We start from the raw sequence: 19746 nt of genomic DNA, 5'->3' as shown, positions 1-19746 counted from the left end.
AACTTTTGCTGATGAATCAGTAGATTCCTATCCAGCATCACCTTAACAAAGATTAGCTTTTCAGGTTATGTATAGTTAGAGGTTAGGTGCAATAGAGGACATGAGATAAAATAGCAGGCTCCTGGCACTGAAGGTGGTAGCTCAACCCTCTGCACTACAACACCTGCCCTATAAAACATCTTTATTCTAACTTTGAAGTTGTTTTTCAGATGAATAGACATGTAGGTGAACTGCATGTTCTAGCAGGCATTTCAGGATGTTTTGGAATTAATCATGTAGTAAAAGATTTGTTGTGGGAATGTGGTTTTCCTTCTTAGTTTTTAAGTGTTCCTTTTGGAGGTGAATGTTACTAATAAGATTTTTGGAACACGGTGGGTGATATCACTCTTTCGCGTTAGTGAAGCTTCTTGGGCAGAGCATTGCAGTGTAGCTTACTGAGCTTATTCAAAGAGTTGTTAATAGATAGCTAGACTCCACAGAGGATGACAGCAAATATTAAAAACATTGGCAAACAAGTATTTTCCTCCCTTCCTAGCCTGTTTGCTAGTCTTTGAGCCTTATGCACAGAATAGAGAGATAACTGGTTCACTATCCACTTATTATGTGCATGTTAGTCCAATGAAAATTAGCTATATAGGCATATTTATTTTATATAAGGAAATCTAGGCTCAGAGACATGTAAAGTTTTCAGGCTTGGATATCTGCAAAATGGTTGAGTTGGTATTTGAGTCTAAGTCTTTGCCCTCCTTCTCTTTCTGCTCCTTCCCAGGATGTGCTATTGTTTCTGCAAATCAGAAAGCTCAGAAAACAAGTATGTTATTTGCAAAGAAAAGATGAAAGTAAAAGTACATAAGTAGGGGCTGGTGCTGTGGCTCAGCGGATTAAAGCCCTGGCCTGAAGTGCCAGCATCCCACATGGGCAGTGGTTCTAGTCCTGGCTGCTCCTCTCCCGATCCAGCTCTCTGCTATGGCCTGCGAAAGCAGTAGAAGATGGCCCAATTCCTTGGGCCCCTGCACCCACGTGGGAGGCCTGGAAGAAGCTCCTGGCTTCGGATTGGCTCAGCTCCGGTCTTTGCAGCCATCTAGGGAGTGAACCAACGGTTGCAAGACCTCTCTCTCTGTCTACCTCTCTCTGTAACTCTGTCTTTCAAATAAATAAAATAAATCTTTAAAAAAAAGTACATAAGTACATTTCTGAGCTTAAAGTAAACCTTTGATACCTCCTTTGATCTCCTGAAAATACTTAATGCTTAGTTTTGAGTATATGAGGAAATGAAGAAATGGGGTGGGATAGAATGTGTACAAATGAAGGATCCGTTGAGAAGAACGGATTACTTGAATGGTGTAATCCCTGAAAATTGCCAAAGAATGCCCTTTGTAGTCCCTTTGTTTATTGTCAGCAGGAGGATTCTTACCCAGCTTAATCATCATGTTTTGAAACTCTTGAAGAATTTGTCTTTGACTTGGTTACAGACAGATTTTTGATGGGAAGTATGCCTTTCAATATAGGTAACATCCTAAATCATTATTTTGTTGTTTTCTCACAGTTGAAGAAGTTCTGAGAGATTAAAATAATTGCTTTTTTCTTCTAGATTAACTGCTGAAGTACTGATCGAGTTCTGCGTTTCTTCAATGAGGAACTACAGGCTTATCTTCTGCCATAATCTCAAACAGCCATAAATGACAAAAGAATGCTTGCTCAGTGAGGGTAGCAGGTGCACAAGTCATTTTTTAAACTTAGGTGTTTAAGTGCTCAAAGGTAAGTTTCCACAGTGGAAGCTATTCCATACTCCATTTAGCCTCAGATTTTGAAGTTTGTTCCTTGTAGCTACCTGACCCCTTTAAAAAAGCATTATTTATTCTTGTAGCTGCTATTTGATTATTAACTTGATGTTTTGTAGTAATTAGCTGGCACAGATATGTTGAAGTATGGATGTTGCTTGTCTAACAGTATGTAAAGTTAAGGCATTTGTTGTTCCTATGTTAATTTCTAGTATTTCTGCAAGTTGGCTGGATTGTTTTCCAGTCATACAGTGACACTCTGGATCCCTTCGGTATAGACGTGATCCAGTGGGCCTTATTTCTGTAAAGTTTATAATTTTGACTAGGTTTATGTTTGTCATCTACTATCTTCCACTGTCAATGGGAAAAGAAGTTTCTCTGTGGGGTGGTGAGAAAAGACCAGTTGGTGTCATTTTTTTCATTATCAGCTTTTTTTTTTTTTGACAGGCAGAGTGGACAGTGAGAGAGAGAGACACAGAGAGAAAGGTCTTCTTTTGCCGTTGGTTCACCCTCCAATGGCCGCCGCGGCCGGCACATCGCGCTGATCCAAAGGCAGGAGCCAGGTGCTTCTCCTGGTCTCCCATGGGGTGCAGGGCCCAAGCACTTGGGCCATCTTCCACTGCACTCCCGGGCCACAGCAGAGAGCTGGCCTGGAAGAGGGGCAACCGGGACAGAATCCGGCGCCCCCAACTGGGACTAGAACCCAGTGTGCCGGTGCCGCTGGTGGAGGATTAGCTATTGAGCCACGGCGGCCTCATTATCAGCTTTTAAGAAGTTTTCTTTTTTTATACTTTAGATAGTAGATGCTTAGATAATAGGCTTATTCATCTGAGATGTCGTTTTCTCCCATGGCTTATTTGCCGATCAGAATTCCTTATTCTTCTGAATTAGACTGGTTGGAAAATTTTATTTTGAATAATTATGAAGCAGCAGTGTTGATAAAGGACCTAGCTTATTAAATATTATTTAAAACTGAAAAATTTCCTTTTTTTCTAAATAAAAATGTATACAGCTGTTGTGCACAAATAACTGATTAATCTTGTTCATACTAATTCATCATTTGTAAAAAGGGATTTTTAGACAATCATCTTATTAAAAGTGATTCTTTCCGGTATGGGTGTTTATGAATTAAGAGGTTAGATGAGCTTTTATGTAGCAGTGTCCGGAAATGGATTGTTCTTATCATCTTTAGGTGTGTTGTTACAAACTTGGTCAGTAAAGGTCTCCTTGGAGTCACATTTGCCCTTAAATTTGTCTTTGGGAAATTAATGTCCCTTCCTAAATTTTGGATAGTTAATTTTGCTATTGTTGTTAAAATGCAAACACTAGAGGGAACATTCAGAACTATTCATAAGAAAGAGAATGCTTAGATAAAACTGTAGACCTGATTAACTGGAACATATTAAACAGCGCACATTCAGGTGTAAAGCATTTTTCTTTAATGTATTTAGTCATATTGCCACCTGTTAATCATTATAGTTTTTTTTTTTTTTTGTCTTTCATTTGGCAGAAAAGACAGCTTTGATTTCTGGCTGCAAAAAAGATATGAGGAAGAGCTCCTCCCCTTCCTTGAGTAACTGCAACTCCGTTCTTGCTAACAAAATATTTGGAATTCCACTTGATGAGCTGCAGCAGGGAGGACATCCAGACAATGAGGTTCCGTTCATAGTCCGCCACGTTGTGGACTATATTGAGGAACATGGTATACGTTTCCTTACTTTGAGGGCTAGCTTTTGTTTTGATAAACACAACTTACCCTTTTTGACCTTGGATTTTTAAATTTTTTCTTTTTAGTATGGAAAGTTCAAAACATAGGGAAAACAATATAGACGCTCTTTTTAACGTTCTAATGTTTTTTACTTAAATTCTTATACTAGATGTGATGGTTGCCCAGCCTAGAACATTTTTTGGTAGGGGTGACAGGAATATTTTTAATAAGGGGTGGGATAAAATATAATATCCCTTAGAATAAAGATAGTATGCTTCTAGGCGTGTAATTTGAAGGTCTTTAGCCAGATCAGGGGAGCCAACAAAGGCTTTCCAAAAGAATGAATATTTTAAGTTGATTGGAGAATGAATATATATGGTCAAATAGTTGAAGTTGTAGCTTATTTAATGTTTGCCTTGAACTAATGTAGGAGGTCTGGAGCAACAAGGACTTTTTCAAGTCAATGGAAATGCTGAGACAGTGGAGTGGCTTCGGCAGAGATATGACAGTGGAGAAGAGGTGGATTTGGTTAAGGAAGCAGATGTTCCCTCAGCTATTAGTCTTCTTAGGTTTTTCCTTCAAGAACTTCCTGAACCTGTTATCCCTGGCAGTTTGCATATTCACTTGATGCAGCTTTCTCAAGGTAATATAATTTGATTCTTATCAGTCATTTCAGTCATTCATTAATAATTTCAGAGTACTTTCCGATAACTTTTTTTTTATTTAATTAAAAATAGGTCTGTTTATTTGGAAGGCAGAGTGACAGAAAGAAAGGGAGAGACGGGGAGGGAGAGAGGGGGTGAGAATCTTCTATTTGCTGGTTCATTCCTCAAATAGCCACAACAGCTGTGTCTGGGCCAGGCTGAAACCAGGAGCCAGGAACTCCATCTACGTCTCCCACATGGGAGGCAGGGCTCCAAAACTTTGGTCACCATTTGTTGCCTTCCCAGGTGCATTACCAGGAAGCTGCATTGGAAGTGGAGCAACTAGAACTCAAACTGGCACTCTCATATCAGCTGCCAGTGCTGTAAGCAGTGGCTTAGCTAGCCTGCTGTACCACAACAACCTGAGGATGGTTTTGATCCTTAGGCCTCTGGGTCATGGGCCCAGCATGCTTCCACTGTGCTACTCTTTTTTTTTTTTTTTTAAGAAGATTTATTTATTTATTTAAAAGGCAGAGTTACAAAGAGGGAGAGGCAGAGAGAGAGAGACAGAGATTTTCCATCCCCTAATTCACTCCCCAAATGGCAGAGAGAGAGAGAGAGATCGATCAATCGATCGATCGATCTCCCATCCCCTAGTTCACTCCCCAAATGGCCGCAATGGCCAGGCTGAAACCAAGAGCTTCATCCAGGTCTCCCATGAGGTAGCAGGGGCTCAAGTACTTGGGCCATCTTCCACTTTGTGCTGCTTTCCCAGGCACATAGCATGGATGCTGGATTGGAAGTGGAATAGACGGGACTTGAACTGGTGCCCATATGGTATGCTGGTTCTATAGGCAGTGATTTTATCTGCTGCACCACAGCACCAGCCCCTTACTCTGGTGTTAATTAGTATGTGTAGTATATCAGTGATTTATTATTTTCTACTTTTTAAAAAATAAATCTTTAAGTTTTATTTTTATCTGAAAGGTAGAGTTAGCACAGAGGGAGAGACAAAAAGGTATATTCCGTACATTGGTTCACTCCCCCAGTGGCTGCAGTGTTCAGAGTTGGGCCATGCCGAAGCCAGGAGCCAGGAACTGTGGGGTCTCTTACGTGGGTAGAGGGGTCCAAGTACTTGGGCCATCTTGTGCCTTCTCAAGTGCAGTATCAGGGAGTTGGATCAGAAGTGGAGCAGCCACTTCAGTATGGGACCAGGCGTTGCAAGCAGAGACTTAACCCATTATGTGGGCAGTGCTGGCAAGGGACCATCTAGTCTAGTTGAGGGAATGGCAATTGCTTGGATCCCTATAAGTACTGTTTTTGTTTTGTTTTGTTTTGATTTAACTGTTCATTTGAAAGGCAGAGTTGCAGAGAGCCAGGAGCCAGGAACTCTGGGCCTCCCACATGGATGGCAGGGGCCCAAGCACTTGAATTGTCTTCTGCTGCTTTCCTAGGCACATTAACAGGAAGCTGGATTGGAAGTGGAGCAGCCCAGCAATGGGATACTGGAGCTATAGGTGACAGCTTTACATGCTATGCCGTAGCACTGGCCTCACTGTTGTTTTTGTTTAATTTTAAAATTTTACTTTTTAAAGATTTATTTATTTGAAAGGTGGAGTTACAGAGACAGAGAGACAGGTGTTCTATCCGCTGCTTTATTTCCCCAAATGTCTGTAATGGCTAGGGCTGTGCCAGGCAGAAGGCAGGAGCCAGAAGCTCCGGCATTGTGGCTTAGCAGGTTAAGCTTCCATCTGTATCCTATATGGGTGCTGGTTTGAGACCCAGGTGCTCCATTTCTGATCTAGCTCCCTGCTGTGCACCTGGGGAAGTAGCAGCAGGAGGCCCAAGTACTTGGGCCTTTGCGCCCACGTGGACTACTCAGAAGCTCTAGGCTGCTAGCTTCAGCCTGGCTTAGCCCTGGCTGTTGTGGCTTTTGGGGAGTGAATCTGCAGATAGACGATCTCTCTTTGTTTCTGTGTAAATATGCCTTTCAAATAAATTTTTAAAAAAATCTTAAACGAGAAGATGGGTATGTTAGATGATGATCTAACATACAGATTTGGAAAACATGTTTGGTAGAATTTGTCAGTGTTGCTGTAGTCACCATTGATAATATGGATTGCTTGCATGTTTTAGTTCATACATATGATTTTTTTTTAGGGTTTTATTTGAAAGAGTGACAATATGAGAGAGAAATACTTTCCATATGCTGGTTCACTGCCTAATTGCCAAAGTGGCCTGGCCCAGCCCTGGATGAATCCAGGAGCCAAGAACTCCATCTGAGTCTCTCACATGGGTGACAGGGACCCAAGTACTTGGACCATCCTCTGCTGCTTTATCAGGAACATGAGTTTGGAACCAGATTGGAAGCGGAGCATCCGGGACTCAAACTGATGCTCTGATATGGGCTGGTGTCCCAGGCAGAGGGAGTTGAACCCGCTGTGTCACATGCTTGCCCCGTTTTATTTTTTAAAAGATTTGTTAATTTGAAAGAGGGAGAGACAGGACTGGGGTTGGAGGGGAGCGGTCAGTGAGAGAGAGATCTTTCATCCACTCATTTGGGGAGACAAATGATCGAGAAGCCTAGAATTCCATCCAAGTTTCCTAAGTGGATGGAAGGGATGGGCCCAAGTATATGAGCCGTCTTCCACTGTCTTCCCAGGTGAGTTTGCAGGGAGCTGGATTGGAAGTGGAATAGCCAGGACTTGAACTGGCACTCTGATGGGATGCTGATGTTGCATGCAGCAGCCCAGCCTGCTGGGCCATTATACCCGCCCAAAGATTATTAAAAGTAACCTTTTTCTGCTCTAAGCTTAGATTGTTAAAATTTTTTCACCAGTTACAGAGACAGTGATTTAAGAAGTGTTAATCCAAGAAATGTTCCATCCAGTTGTAAAGTCAAAGTGCTGGTGTATTTGAATGGATTGTTGGTAATAGTAGAAAGTATAGAAAGATTGTTACGGGTTACATGCTAAATTTTAAGTAAAACTCATGTGACTCTATGTAGCCTTTCCTGATAAACTGTAGACTTTTGTTATTTTGCAGAGATGGCCAATATTATGACTGTAACTTTTTACCGAGAATGTTTCTGTAAATTAATTTTAAGAACCTGCAGAAAAATACAAAATGAAATAAAATTGAATTAATTGTTGAAGCAAAAAATTCCCCCATTTTGAGAGCACCTCTGTGAAATTACCTCTCTTAAAGTGGCCCTCATTAAGCAGTGGGGTTGATGGAGGCTGAGTTTCTGTTTGTGAGAACTCACTGACATGATAAACACAAGCCCTGGCTTCTGTGATAAACTCCAGTTGATAAGAGAGTACCATCAGTTTAGAGGAGAAAGATGTGGAATGCAAGACCTTCTAGATATTAGGGGAAGAAAAAAGTCACTCTGTCACCCTGTTCTTTTCTTATTTTCTCAGTTCATTTAAGTGGAAAAATATCACTGATAGTGATATCAGTCCATCAAATTGTGTTTTTGCTTTGCTCATAGTAGTTCTTGTTGACTGGCATGGCCAATGTCTTTTGACTTCTTCTAGTTGGCGCTAGTTTGAAAATACAGGTACAGTCATGCAAGAGACAGTACAGAGAGAATTGGGGCCAGTGAGTAATAGATGAGGAAAACATCCTCCAGCAGTTGAGGGTTTTAGTTCCTTTTCTTTACCTCCTCCTTTCCAACTTTTCTCCCATTTAATAAGTGAAATGCAAAGCCTGAAGGCATTTGGCCTCTGGTAGAGGAAGTGAAGAGGTTTTAAATTGTTGAAGTAAAAAGGTGATGTGGGTGGAGTGATGTGAACCTGGCAGAGTATCTGAGCCTTACTTTTTTACTTCATTAAAAAGACCTGTCATTATCTTTTATAGATTATAATAATGAAGATGAATTTGGAAGAAAATTGAAGTTCCTCTTGCAACAGCTTCCACCTGTTAATTACAGTTTATTAAAGTTTCTGTGTAGATTTTTAGCCAATGTAGCTTCACATCATGAAGAAATTTGGTCTGCGAATTCTTTGGCTGCTGTCTTTGGTCCAGATGTCTTCCAGTGAGTTATTTGACAATTTTTGTTTAATTTTAAAAATTTTGTTTGTAAAATAGAATCAGTATATTGTCTTCCAAGAATCATGGGTTATTTGATGTACCGTACCGTTGTTTTTTATAGTACATCGTATTAATCTCAGCATTTATGTGAAAAAGGGTTCTAGTTAGGTAGGCTTTTCAGATGGGAAAATGAGACACAGAATGATGACATAAATTGCTTAGGTTCATGAAGTGATTCCAGTTGTTTCCTAAATCTACCTATGATTGATTTAGGTACTCTCAGTTCATTTGAACTTTCATTCTTAGCATTTATACAGATGTGGAAGATATGAAAGAGCAAGAAATAGTGAGCCGGATAATGGCTGGACTTCTGGAAAATTACTATGGGTTTTTTGAGAACGAAGAGGAAGAGTTTTCATCAAATGATTTGAGTTCCATTACAGAACAGGTGAGAGTATTTTTAATGTATTTGAAGAGAGACTTATTTTTTAAGAATAGTCTCTTAAAGGGTTGACACAAACTTAATGTGGAATTTAGATACTGAACTAGAAATAGTTCTGTTTATTTAATCAGGTGGTAACACATCTATATAGTGTATGGATGAGAACTTTTTATTTCTGAACAACTTCTTGTTTTCAATTTGGGTAATAAGGAAAAGGCATTGCAATCAGAGTACTTCTGTGTGGTAAAGGTTTTTGGGTTTTATGTGCCTTTTTTTTTTTTTTTCCTAACTTAGGCATTGTTTATTTTGCAAGTATAGTGTGATTTTGGTTTTTGCAAAGAAACTGCTAGCACTGGTCAGTGTACGTAAAGGGTGAGAAATTTAAGGGAAAGATTCAGTCTGAACTTAGAAAAATTTGAAATGTTTTTGACTAACCTAGCATATCAATGTAGTAGTGTCATTGTTGCCATTAATGGGAAGCATTTGGAGATTACTAGGTTGGGTTGCTGATACTTTTTAATTCTAGTAACTTTAGAATATTAAAGCCCATTTCTGAGGCTGTGTTGTGATCTCTTGTTGTTACTGCTATGCCTTGGTTATTGAGATTATGCAAGTATCTTACTTACTCTCCCCTTATCAAATGGGAATCTTAACGCTGAGGAATTGCAGTTCATTATAAAGCTGTATTAGTCTAGAATCATGCAGTATAGAATTTGTGATTTAGGTCTTTTGGGGGGGTTTTCTTCCATACTTAAGTGAAATTGTTTGTCAGCAAACTTTTTTTTTAAAGATTTATTTATTTATTTAAAAGAGTTACACAGAGAGAGGAGAGGCAGAGAGAGAGAGAGAGAGAGAGAGAGAGAGAGAGAGAGGTTTTCTATCCTATGGTTCACTCCCCAGTTGGATGCAACGGCCAGAGCTGCTGTGCCATTCCAAAGCCAGGAGCCGTGAGTTTCTTCTGGGTCTCCCATGCTGGTGCAGGGGCCCAAAGACTTGGGCCATCTTCTTCTTTCCCAGGCCACAGCAGAGAGCTGGATCAGAAGTGGAGCAGCCAGGTCTCAAACTGGTGCCCATATGGGATGCTGGCGCCTCAGGCCAGGGCATTAACCTGCTGCACCACAGTGCCGGCCCCAGAAATCTTTTATTAGGTTAAAAACTATGATATTTTGATTGTGGGGTGGAGCTGCTACGTTTTAAATATTGGTTAATAATTTAGTAATTTTGAAAAATAAAATGTACAGCAAAATGTCTTTTTGTGTTAAATAACCAATTTTTTTCCCCGTCCTCCCCATTGTTTCTTAAATGCTTACCCTTAGTTTTTTTTTTTTTTTTTTTTAAGATTTATTTATCCATTTCAAAGTCAGAATTATACAGAGAGAGGAGAGGCAGAGAGAAAGAGAGAGGTCCTCCATCCTATGGTTCACTCCCCAACTGGTCGCAATGGCTGGAGTTGCGCTGATCCGAAGCCAGGAGCCAGGAGCTTCCTCCAGGTCTCCCACATGGACTTGTGCCATCCTCCACTGCCTTCCCAGGTCATAGCAGAGAGCTGGATTGGAAATGGAGCAGCCGGGTCTTGAACCGGAGCCCATATGGGATGCCAGCGCTTCAGGCCAGGGCATTAACCTGTGCCGGCCCCATACCCACAGTTTTTAAATGGAAAAAAAAAAGTAAATATTTTACCTTTTTTTAAACAGTAAAGTGGTATACTACATATGCTGCTATTTTTTACCTTGTTTTATATCAGCAGTGAATGTTGGAGATTTTTTTTTTTTTAAGATTATTTATTTATTTGAAAGGTGGAGTTACAGAGCTGGAAAGTCAGAAGTAGCAAGTTCACTCCCCAGATGGCTACAGTGGCTATGGCTGGACAGGCCGAAGCCAGGAGCTGGGAGCTGGGGCTGGGAGCTTCAGCTGGGTCACCTGTGTGGTTTTGAGGGCCCAAACACTTGGGCCATGTTCCATTGCTTTTTCAGGTGCATTGGCAGGGAGCCGGATTTGAAGTAGAGCTGCAGGGCTCGAACCAGTGCCTGTATGGGATGCTGATGCTGAAGGTGGTAGCTTAATCTGTTATGCCACAGCACTGGCCCCTGGAGATCTTTTCCTAATAGAATGTAGAGAGCATGTGTATAGTTTCCTTATTGTCCTGGTAGAACCTTATAATTTATTTGATGTATACTAACAGTCCCCAGTTGGAAAAGTGATATACATTCTGCTTTTCCCAGAATAGTCTTGGTTTATATCTGATAGAATATTTAGTAGCTCCACCTATCATGGTCAGATGTGTACGGATTTGGGTGGTCACACTATTGAGTGATGCCCATTTGGGTTTCAGCCTTTCATTTGCAGTGATAAAGCAGCATCTTTTGAACAGTAGATTATTATACAGATTTGTATAAGTTCTGATAGTTCTTGGATCTGATTATGTGAGTTTAGAAGTTTTATTTTCTGAGTAACTCAGCTTTTATATAAAAGAATTGCTATGCTTTTATGCATCTTTTTGAGTAACGCTTTTTACTTTTTGAGATTTGTTCTCCAAGGTATCATGGACTTTAAAGGAATAGTAACAAATGCTTGATTATAACTTATGTGTAAACCGAGATTGAAATTCTGTGTGTGTGTGCGCGCATCAGGGTGCTTCAAAAAGTTCATGAAAAATAAGGATTTGTGTGCAAAAATTTTTTGAGATCCATCCATAGTTTTTCATAATGAACATTTTCTACAAATTTTTTAAGGACCTCCTACCTCTATGTATATGTACCATAATATGGGGAAATGTGCATTTTTAAAAATATTCATGTGTGTGTGTATGCGTGCATGTGTGCATATATATGTGTATAAAGTAAATCAAATGGGTACAATTTATAACCTAACTCAGTGTTACATGGAACTTTTGGCACATATTTTTGGAGGTTTCCAAGGGTCATATACAGTTCCTTACTTAGTAACCTGTTTAAAATAAAAAAACTGATATTTCTGTTACTTGAAATGACAGGGCCAGCATTGTGGCATGGTGAGTTAAACTGCTACCTGCAATACCAATTTTCCATGTGGGAACTGTTTTGACTACCGGCTGTTCCATTTCAAATCCAGCTCCCTGCTAATGTGCCTGGGAAAGTAACAGAAGTTGGCTCAAGTACTTAGGCCGCTGTACCCGTGTGGCAGACCTGGAAGAAGCTTCTGGCTCCTGGCTTTGGCCTGGTCCAGCCCTGGCCATTGTGCCCATTTAGGAAGGGAAACAGTAGATGGAAGATCTCTCTCTTTCTCTCTTTGTAACTCTGCCTTTCAAATTAAAAAAAAAAAAAAGAAAGGAAAGAAAGAGAGGGACAAGTAGATAAAGTAGATAGATATGCCTTAAACCCTTAATGTCTTAAAGGTATTCCATTTATTGAGGAATTCTGCCTGTCACCTTTCTCTTCTTTTTTAGCTTTATTTATAGTCTGTATGGTATGCCTTGATTATGTTGTATACTGTCATAGCGTTCTCTGATATTTCTATTATTCTATGGTTTATTTATGTATACTGAAATAAATATATATATATTTCACATTTATTTCATCTTTTTTTAATCACTAGAAAAGTTCACTCAAAATATGCTTTGTTTTACGTACTTATTAAGTTGAATGGTTGTTAAATTAAGCAATACCAGGAGGTAATGTTGAATTCTGCAAATTTGCCATGGATGGAGAAGAGGATGGTGGCATATTAAACAGAATATGCATAGTAAATTAGTTAGTGTGCTAGGTTCTGAGAGACTTGTATATTTCATTATCTTAACTCATGTTGCAAATCACATGGATATATTTTTAATCTGTTTTTATTATATTTCTGGATTATAAGTGGGTTACAAGTAAATACTAAATGACTTAATGCTATTGATACAGGAATAAGATATCTTTTTTTTTTTTAAAGATTTTATTTATTTCAGAGTTAGAGTTACAGAGAGATAGGTCTTCCTTCTGTTGGTTCACTCCCCAAATGGCTGCACTGGCCAGAGCTGTGCTGATCTGAAGCCAGGAGCCAGGAGCTTCTTCCAGGTCTCCCACAGGGGTGAAGGGGCCCAAGGTCTTGGGCCATCTTCTGCTGCTTTCCCAGGCAATAGCAGAGAGCTGGACTGGAAGAGGAGCAGCCGGGGCTAGAACCCGTGCCTGTATGGGATGCTGGCGCCGCAGGTGGAGGATTAACCTACTGTGCCATGGCACTGGCCTCTTATTCCTGTATCTTTAAAAAAAGATTTTATTTATTTGAAAGAAAGCATTTTGGAGAGTGAGGAGAGACAGAGAGGGATCTTCTATCTGCTGATTCATACCCAAGTGACTGCAGTGGCTGGGCCTGGGCCAAGCTCACACTTCTATGGGATGCTGACACTGCAGGCAGTGTCTGAACCATCTGTGCCACAGTGCCAGCCCCCATACTTTTATATCTGCTACATTTTAATTTATTTAAAAGACAGGGAGAAACAGAGAGAGAGAGAATGTGTGCGTCCTGTGCTGGTTCACTCCTCAGATGCCTACAACAGCCAGTGTTGGACCAGGCTGAAGTCAGGAACTGAAACTAACCACTCTCCATGTGAGTGTTAGGGTCCTATCACCTGCTGCCTCCCAGAGTGTGTATTAGCAGGACGCTGGAACTGGGAGCAGAGCCAGGACTCAAACCCAGGCACTTGTGTAGAGGATGTGGTTATCCCAACCTTTGGCTCAACTGCTAGGGCAAATGTCCACCCCTCTTACCTGTATTTTTAAAGATACAGGCAGTCCTGGCCCATCTTGGCAGTGCTGCTTTTTTTTTTTTTTTCTCCTTCTGATTTTGATATTTGAAAGAAGCAGAATTTATCTAACACTATATTCTTTTGGAATTGTATCTCATGAATGCAAATACTTGACTATTAGAACCTTCTCAATTTTTATTAATAGGAGAGAGATGGCTGGAGATCATGAGTGGAGGGAATGTTTGAGAAATGACCCAGAGTCAAATGAACTTTGTATGGGTCCTTAAATGAATGAGAAACAAGTAGAGTGGCTTGAAGATGGAGGTGATAATTATGTTTCTTTATACATTTGAGAAGGCAGGTAGCAGCGTTCTCCACAAGCTGGAGTCTGGAGATCAGGCATTTCCTGAGGCCCTAGAGAAGGGAATTACAGCAGTCAAAGACAGAAGAGATGTAAGTATGGATGAGGGGTTTCCATTAGTGGAGTTGAGGCAGCTGCCTACATAGGACAAATTAAAAATAATTTATGAGCAGAATGTTCTTGATAAGCAGGAGGTCAGATTGACAAGAAGAGATTAGTATGGGGTTAGAGGGCATTTGACTCTATTTAATTCTTATTCTTGCTGAAGATAATTGAGTCAGTTCTCACCACAGGAAATTACGTTGGGGTGCATGGAGGGAGGAAGAAAAGCCCATGGTTATGGTTCATGTCATACCTTAGTTGATAATTGTTAGCAAAAATATTGCTTTAATATCAATTAATTTACATAAAGCATGGGGCTGGCACTGTGGTGCCGTGGGTTAAAGCCCTGGCCTGAAGTGCCAGCATCCCATATGGGTGCCAGCTGTTCTAGGCTGCACCTCTTCCAATCCAGCTCTCTGCTATGGCCTGGGAAAGCAGTAGATGGTGTCCCAAGTCCTTGGGCCCCTGCACCCACGTGGGAGACCCGGAAGAGGCTCCTGGCTTCAGATTGGCGCAGCTCTGGCCATTGCGGCCATCTGGGGAGTAAACCAGTGGATGGAAGAACTCTGTTTCTACCTCTCTCTGTAACTCTGTCTTTCAAATAAATAAAGTCTTTAAAAAATTTACATAAAGCTTATTGAATTAAGTATATATTCAATATAATTGACTGTAAGGCTTTCATAGTTCCTAAGGACTACTGACTGTAGACACAAATTGAATTTTTAAAAAATTTGTTTATTTAGAAGTCCCAGAGTTACACAGAAAGAGAAGGAGAGGCAGAGAGAGGGCTTCCATCTGCTGGTTCACTCCCCAGTTGGCCACCACGGCTGGAGCTGTGCCAATCCAAAACCTGGAGCCAGAAGTTTTTAGGTGTGGGGCGCAAGGACTTAGGCCATCTTCTGTTTCTTTCTCAGGCCATAGCAGAGAACTGGATCAGAAATAGAGCAGCAGGGACTTGAACTGGTGCCCATATGGGACACCATCAGTGCAGGTGGTGGCTTTACCCACTGTGCCACAGCACTGCCCCCTCCCCCACAATTGATTTTTTAAAAGTGTGTATGTGACATGTTAAAGTAGTTGTGCCTCCTCATAAAAATGTATGGACTAGATATTTGTCTAACCTCAGCTTAAAAGGCCATCTTTAAGATTTCTTTTGGAGGCCAGTGCTGTGGTGTAGCTGCTGCCTGTAACGCCTGTATCCCATGTGGGTGCCCCTTTGAGACCCAGCCGCTCCACCCTTTTTTCCCTTTTTTTTTTTTTTGAAGATTTATTGGGACTGGCGCCGTCGCTCGCTCGGTTAATCCTCCGCCTGCGGTGCCGGCATCCCATTTGGGCACCGGGTTCTAGTCCTGGTTGCTCCTCTTCCAATCCAGCTCTCTGCTGTGGCCGGGGAAGGCAGTGGAGGATGGCCCAAGTGCTTGAGCCCCTGAACCCATGTGGGAGACCAGGGGGAAGCATCTGGCTCTTGGCTTCGGATTGGCGCAGCTCTGGTTGTAGTGGCCATTTGGGGGGTGAACCAACGGAAGGAAGACCTTTCTCCCTCTCTCACTGTCTAACTCTGCCTGTCAAATAAATTAAAAAAAAAAAAAAAAGATTTTATTTATTGTAGGGAGAGACAGATCTTCCATCCACTGATTCACTCCCCAAATGGCTGCAACTGCTGGAGCTGGGCCTATCTGAAGCCAGGAGATTATTCCAGGTTTTTCAGGTCTCCCACGTGGGTGCAAATCCACACAGTCTTGGGTCATCCTTCACTGCTTTCCCAGGCCGTAGTAGAGAGCTGGATCGGAAGAGGAGCAGCCGGGACTTAAACCGGTGCTGAGGCCTGGCCCACTATACCACAGTGCCAGCCACTGTTCCACTTCTGATCCAGCTCTCTTACTAATGCACCAGGGAAAGCAGTGTAGGATGGCCCAAGCATTTGGGTCATCTCTTACTGCTTTCCCAGGCCATAGCAGAGAGCTGGATCAGAAGTGGAGTAGCCGGCACTCAAATCAGTGCCAGCCCCAATTTTTTCTTTTTTTTTTAAAGACTTATTTATTTATTTCAAAGCCAGAGTGGTAGAAGGGATGGAGATCTTCCATCCATTGGTTCCTTCCCCAAATGCCTACAACAGCTGAGGCTTGGACAGACTGAATCCATGAACCAAGAACTCCATTCTAGTCTCCCACATGGATGGAATGGCAGGGAATGAAATTGAGGGCCATCATCTGTGCCTCCCAGACACAGTTACAGGAAGTTGGTTTAGAAGATAGAGGTGGGATTCAGTCCTAGGCATTATGATATGGGAGTGGGTGAACAAGAGCTTACTTAACCTGCTGCAGGACAATGCCCACCCCAGTTTTTACTTCTATTTGTTTATTTGAAAGGCAGAGTTACAGATAGGGAGTGAGAAACAGATCTTCCATCAGCTGATTTACTCCCCAACTGGTTGCAACTCTGGAACTCCATCCTGGTCTCCCACCTGGGTGGCAATTGTCTAAGAACTTGGGCTATCTTCTGCCACTTTCCAAGGCACATTAGCAGGGAACTGGATTGGAAGTGGAACATCCATGGCTTCAACTGACACCCATATGGGATGTGGGTGTTGCAGGTGGTAGTTTAACTCACTGTGCCATAGTGCTGTTTCTCCCTTTTCTTTAAATAAAAAATTATTTATTTATTTGAATGGGAGAGTGAAAGATCATCTATTCACTGGCTAACTCAACAAATTCCCCCAATAACCAGGGCTGAACCAGGCTGAAGCCAGGAGCCAGGAACTCCATCTGGATCTCCCACATGGCTGGCAGGGACCCAAGTACTTGGGCCATTCTCCACTCCATTCACAGGGAGCTGGAAGCGGAGCAGTCAGGGCTGGAGCCAGTGCTCTGATATGGAATACCTGCGTTGCACACATGGCTTAACCTACTGTGCTATACAACTTCAGCCCTTGCTCAGTGTTCTTAATGACTAATATTAACTTATATAAGATATTAAGACCATGAGTGGGTTGTTTCTTCTTTAAGATAACTTAAAAAATATTTCTCATTGGAAACTATTTTGCTGATTTCCCTTCTTCAGTATTGCATTGTGTTTTTAATGAGTGATTCCTAATGTGGCCAGTCTAATAATAGAGGATATTTTATGACGTCCATCAGTTACGTCATTATAAACTTGTACTAAGTGGTTAAAGTATGATTTTTTTTTCCCTTGTTGTAGGCATTATGATATAGGAGTCTTTTCATGACAAATTTAATCTGAATCATTTAGAGGTTAGCTGACATTTTCTAAAACATAGCTAACACCTTAAGGCAAAATGTACCTTTCTTTTTTTGTACTTAAAATGACTTGTTTAATGCACCTAAAAGTTGGAGGAATCAATTAGAAATCTTTTGTAATTATTAGATTTACAAAGCTGGCTAGAAAATGAAGCTTTCTTAGTGTTAACTATAGTGTGCCAGCTTTTTTTAGTTTGTGGGCTTAGAGTTGTTACTTCCCATGTCAAAATAATTTGTGTGGCTTATAATTTTATTTTATTTTATTTTATTTTATTTTATTTTATTTTTGAAAGGCAGAGTGGACAGTGAGAGAGAGAGACAGAGAGAAAGGTCTTCCTTTGCCGTTGGTTCACCCTCCAATGGCCGCCGCGGCCGGCGCACCGTGCTGATCCGATGGCAGGAGCCAGGTACTTATCCTGGTCTCCCATGGGGTGCAGGGCCCAAGCACTTGGGCCATCCTCCACTGCACTCCCTGGCCACAGCAGAGAGCTGGCTTGGAAGAGGGGCAACCGGGACAGAATCCGGTGCCCCGACTGGGACTAGAACCCGGTGTCCCGGTGCCACAAGGCGGAGGATTAGCCTAGTGAGCCGCGGCGCTGGCCTTATAATTTTATTTTGATATGAAAAAGTTGGAAGGTAATTATGTAAGACACACCATGGGGAAAATGAGTTATGTTTAAAATATTTTTAGATTAATATATTCAGGATACATCAATTAGTTTAATTAAGTGTTAATTCTGAATTTCCTTTTATTTCTGTAGGTTAATGAACTTTCTGAGGAAGACGAGGAAGATGAAAAGCTGGAACATATAGAAGAACTTCCAGAGGAGCATGTAGAAAAATCAAATGAAATGCCAGAAGAAGTTCAACTGAGGATGACTGAAAATGTCCTGGAGTCAAATGATATTATGGCATCAACAAGGTAATATATCAGTTGAATGCACTTTAGCTTTGACTGTTAATTTCAAATGTAGACTCCCTCAAGCCCTGAACCACACAAATTGTAGATGTCTAAGAAAGATTGACATTCGTGTATGAAATAAGAAGAAAATTTTAAAGCAGCCAACCTCCTCTCCCTGCTTAAGATTGATTGATTTATTTTAAAGGCAGAGTTACAGACAGAGAGAGGCAAAGAGGAGGAGAGACAGAGCTCTTCACAATGCTGCTTTACTTCCCAAATGGTTGCAGTGTCTGTAGCTGGGCCAGGCTGAAACCAGGAGACAGGAAGTCCATCCAGGTCTCCCATGTGGGTGCAGAGTCCCAAGCACTTGGGCCATCTTCTGCTGCTTTCCCAGGCATGTTAGCAGGTAGCTGAGTTGGAAGTAGAGTAACCGGTTTGGAACCAGTGCTCATATGGGATGCTGGCATTACACACAGCCACTTAAACCACAATACTGTTAAAATGCTGGTCCCCAAAATAGTAGCCTTACTAGAGGAATTTTCAGATGTGTCTTTTATTTCAAAAATAATAAAGCTTCTTAAATATATTTCTTGAAATTTATTTATTTTGTGTTAGCTTTTCAGCTGGCCTGGTAATATTTAAGAACCTTTAGAAGCAGAATTAGAAGATACAGGGCCTTCGGCGCCACGGCTCACTAGGCTAATCCTCCGCCTTGTGGCGCCGGCACACCGGGTTCTAGACCTGGTCAGGACGCCGGATTCTATCCCGGTTGCCCCTCTTCCAGGCCAGCTCTCTGCTGTGGCCAGGGAGTGCAGTGGAGGATGGCCCAAGTGCTTGGGCCCTGCACCCCATGGGAGACCAGGATAAGTACCTGGCTCCTGCCATCGGATCGGCGGGGTGCGCCGGCCGCAGCGCGCCGGCCGCGGTGGCCATTGGAGGGTGAACCAACGGCAAAGGAAGACCTTTCTCTCTGTCTCTCTCTCTCTCACTGTCCACTCTGCCTGTCAAAAATAAAAATTAAAAAAAAAGAAAGAAGATACAGGGCCTTAACTCCCTGTGCCACAATTCCTGTCTGCATTTAAAAAGTTTTTAAAAATATTATTTGTTTTATTTATTTACTCTTAAAATTTATTTGAAAGGCAGTGAGGAAGAGGGAATGAGGGAGTGTACTCTTCTTTTTCATCCATTGGATTACTCCCCTGATGGCTGCTACAGCTAGGGCTGGGCCATGGCCAAGCCAGGAGCCCAGAATTGAATTCTGGTCTCCCATGTGGGTGTCAGGAACCCAAGTACTGGAGGTACTGCCTGCTGCCTTCCAGGGTGCACATTAACAGGAAGTTACAATCAAGCAGAGCTGGAACCTGAACTCAGGCACTCTGATGGAATACAGGCTTCCCAAGTGATATCTTAATCACTAAGTCAAATGTCCACCCAAGACAATTTATTAAGGAGGATACTGGACAGGTTACAGACCCTGGATGGTCTTAAGGACTGGAGCTGGGACAGACCAAGGTCAGGAACCTGGAACCCTATCCAGGTCTCCCATGTAAGTGGTAGCCTAAGTACTTGAGCCATCTTCCACAGCTTTCCTGGACCCATTAGCGCAGTGGATTGGAAGTAGAGCAGTTGAACTTAAACCAGGGCTCCTATGGAAGGCCGCATGCCCCAGCACTGGTCTGAAGCAAAAATCTTAAACTTGTAAGGTTCTGTCTACACAATCTGCCTATCCCATCTTCAGTTGTCTCAGCTTTTCTGACTTTTTCTCTTGGCTGCTTCCCTTTTTTTTTTTTTTTTTTTATAATTTTTTGAC

At 41.7% G+C, this 19746-nt stretch overlaps 1 protein-coding gene across 25 annotated transcripts in view; it reads left to right on the top strand.

Annotated features, from left to right (window-relative positions):
• Nucleotides 1-19746, top strand: part of FAM13B (family with sequence similarity 13 member B) — a 97490-nt gene that overhangs the window by 24045 nt on the left and 53699 nt on the right. For 5 of the 25 annotated variants that reach the window (XM_070076128.2, XM_008255067.5, XM_008255064.5 and 2 more), the window contains exons 2-8: nt 1592-1758; nt 3292-3483; nt 3920-4132; nt 7995-8172; nt 8475-8616; nt 13673-13768; nt 17797-17957. In XM_070076128.2, coding sequence (XP_069932229.1) covers nt 3327-3483; nt 3920-4132; nt 7995-8172; nt 8475-8616; nt 13673-13768; nt 17797-17957 — 947 coding nt within the window. In that variant the 5' untranslated portion in view covers nt 1592-1758; nt 3292-3326. The remainder of the gene's footprint in view (nt 1-1591; nt 1759-3291; nt 3484-3919; nt 4133-7994; nt 8173-8474; nt 8617-13672; nt 13769-17796; nt 17958-19746) is intronic. The other 20 variants (XM_089335904.1, XM_051844251.3, XM_051844250.3 and 17 more) reach the window with 5 other exon arrangements.

The sequence above is a fragment of the Oryctolagus cuniculus genome, chromosome 6, assembly GCF_051225735.1.
Source record: "Oryctolagus cuniculus isolate XC-2025 breed Fujian yellow rabbit chromosome 6, ASM5122573v1, whole genome shotgun sequence".
Taxonomy (NCBI): Eukaryota; Metazoa; Chordata; class Mammalia; order Lagomorpha; family Leporidae; genus Oryctolagus; species Oryctolagus cuniculus.
This window is presented reverse-complemented; position numbering and strand designations above follow the sequence as displayed.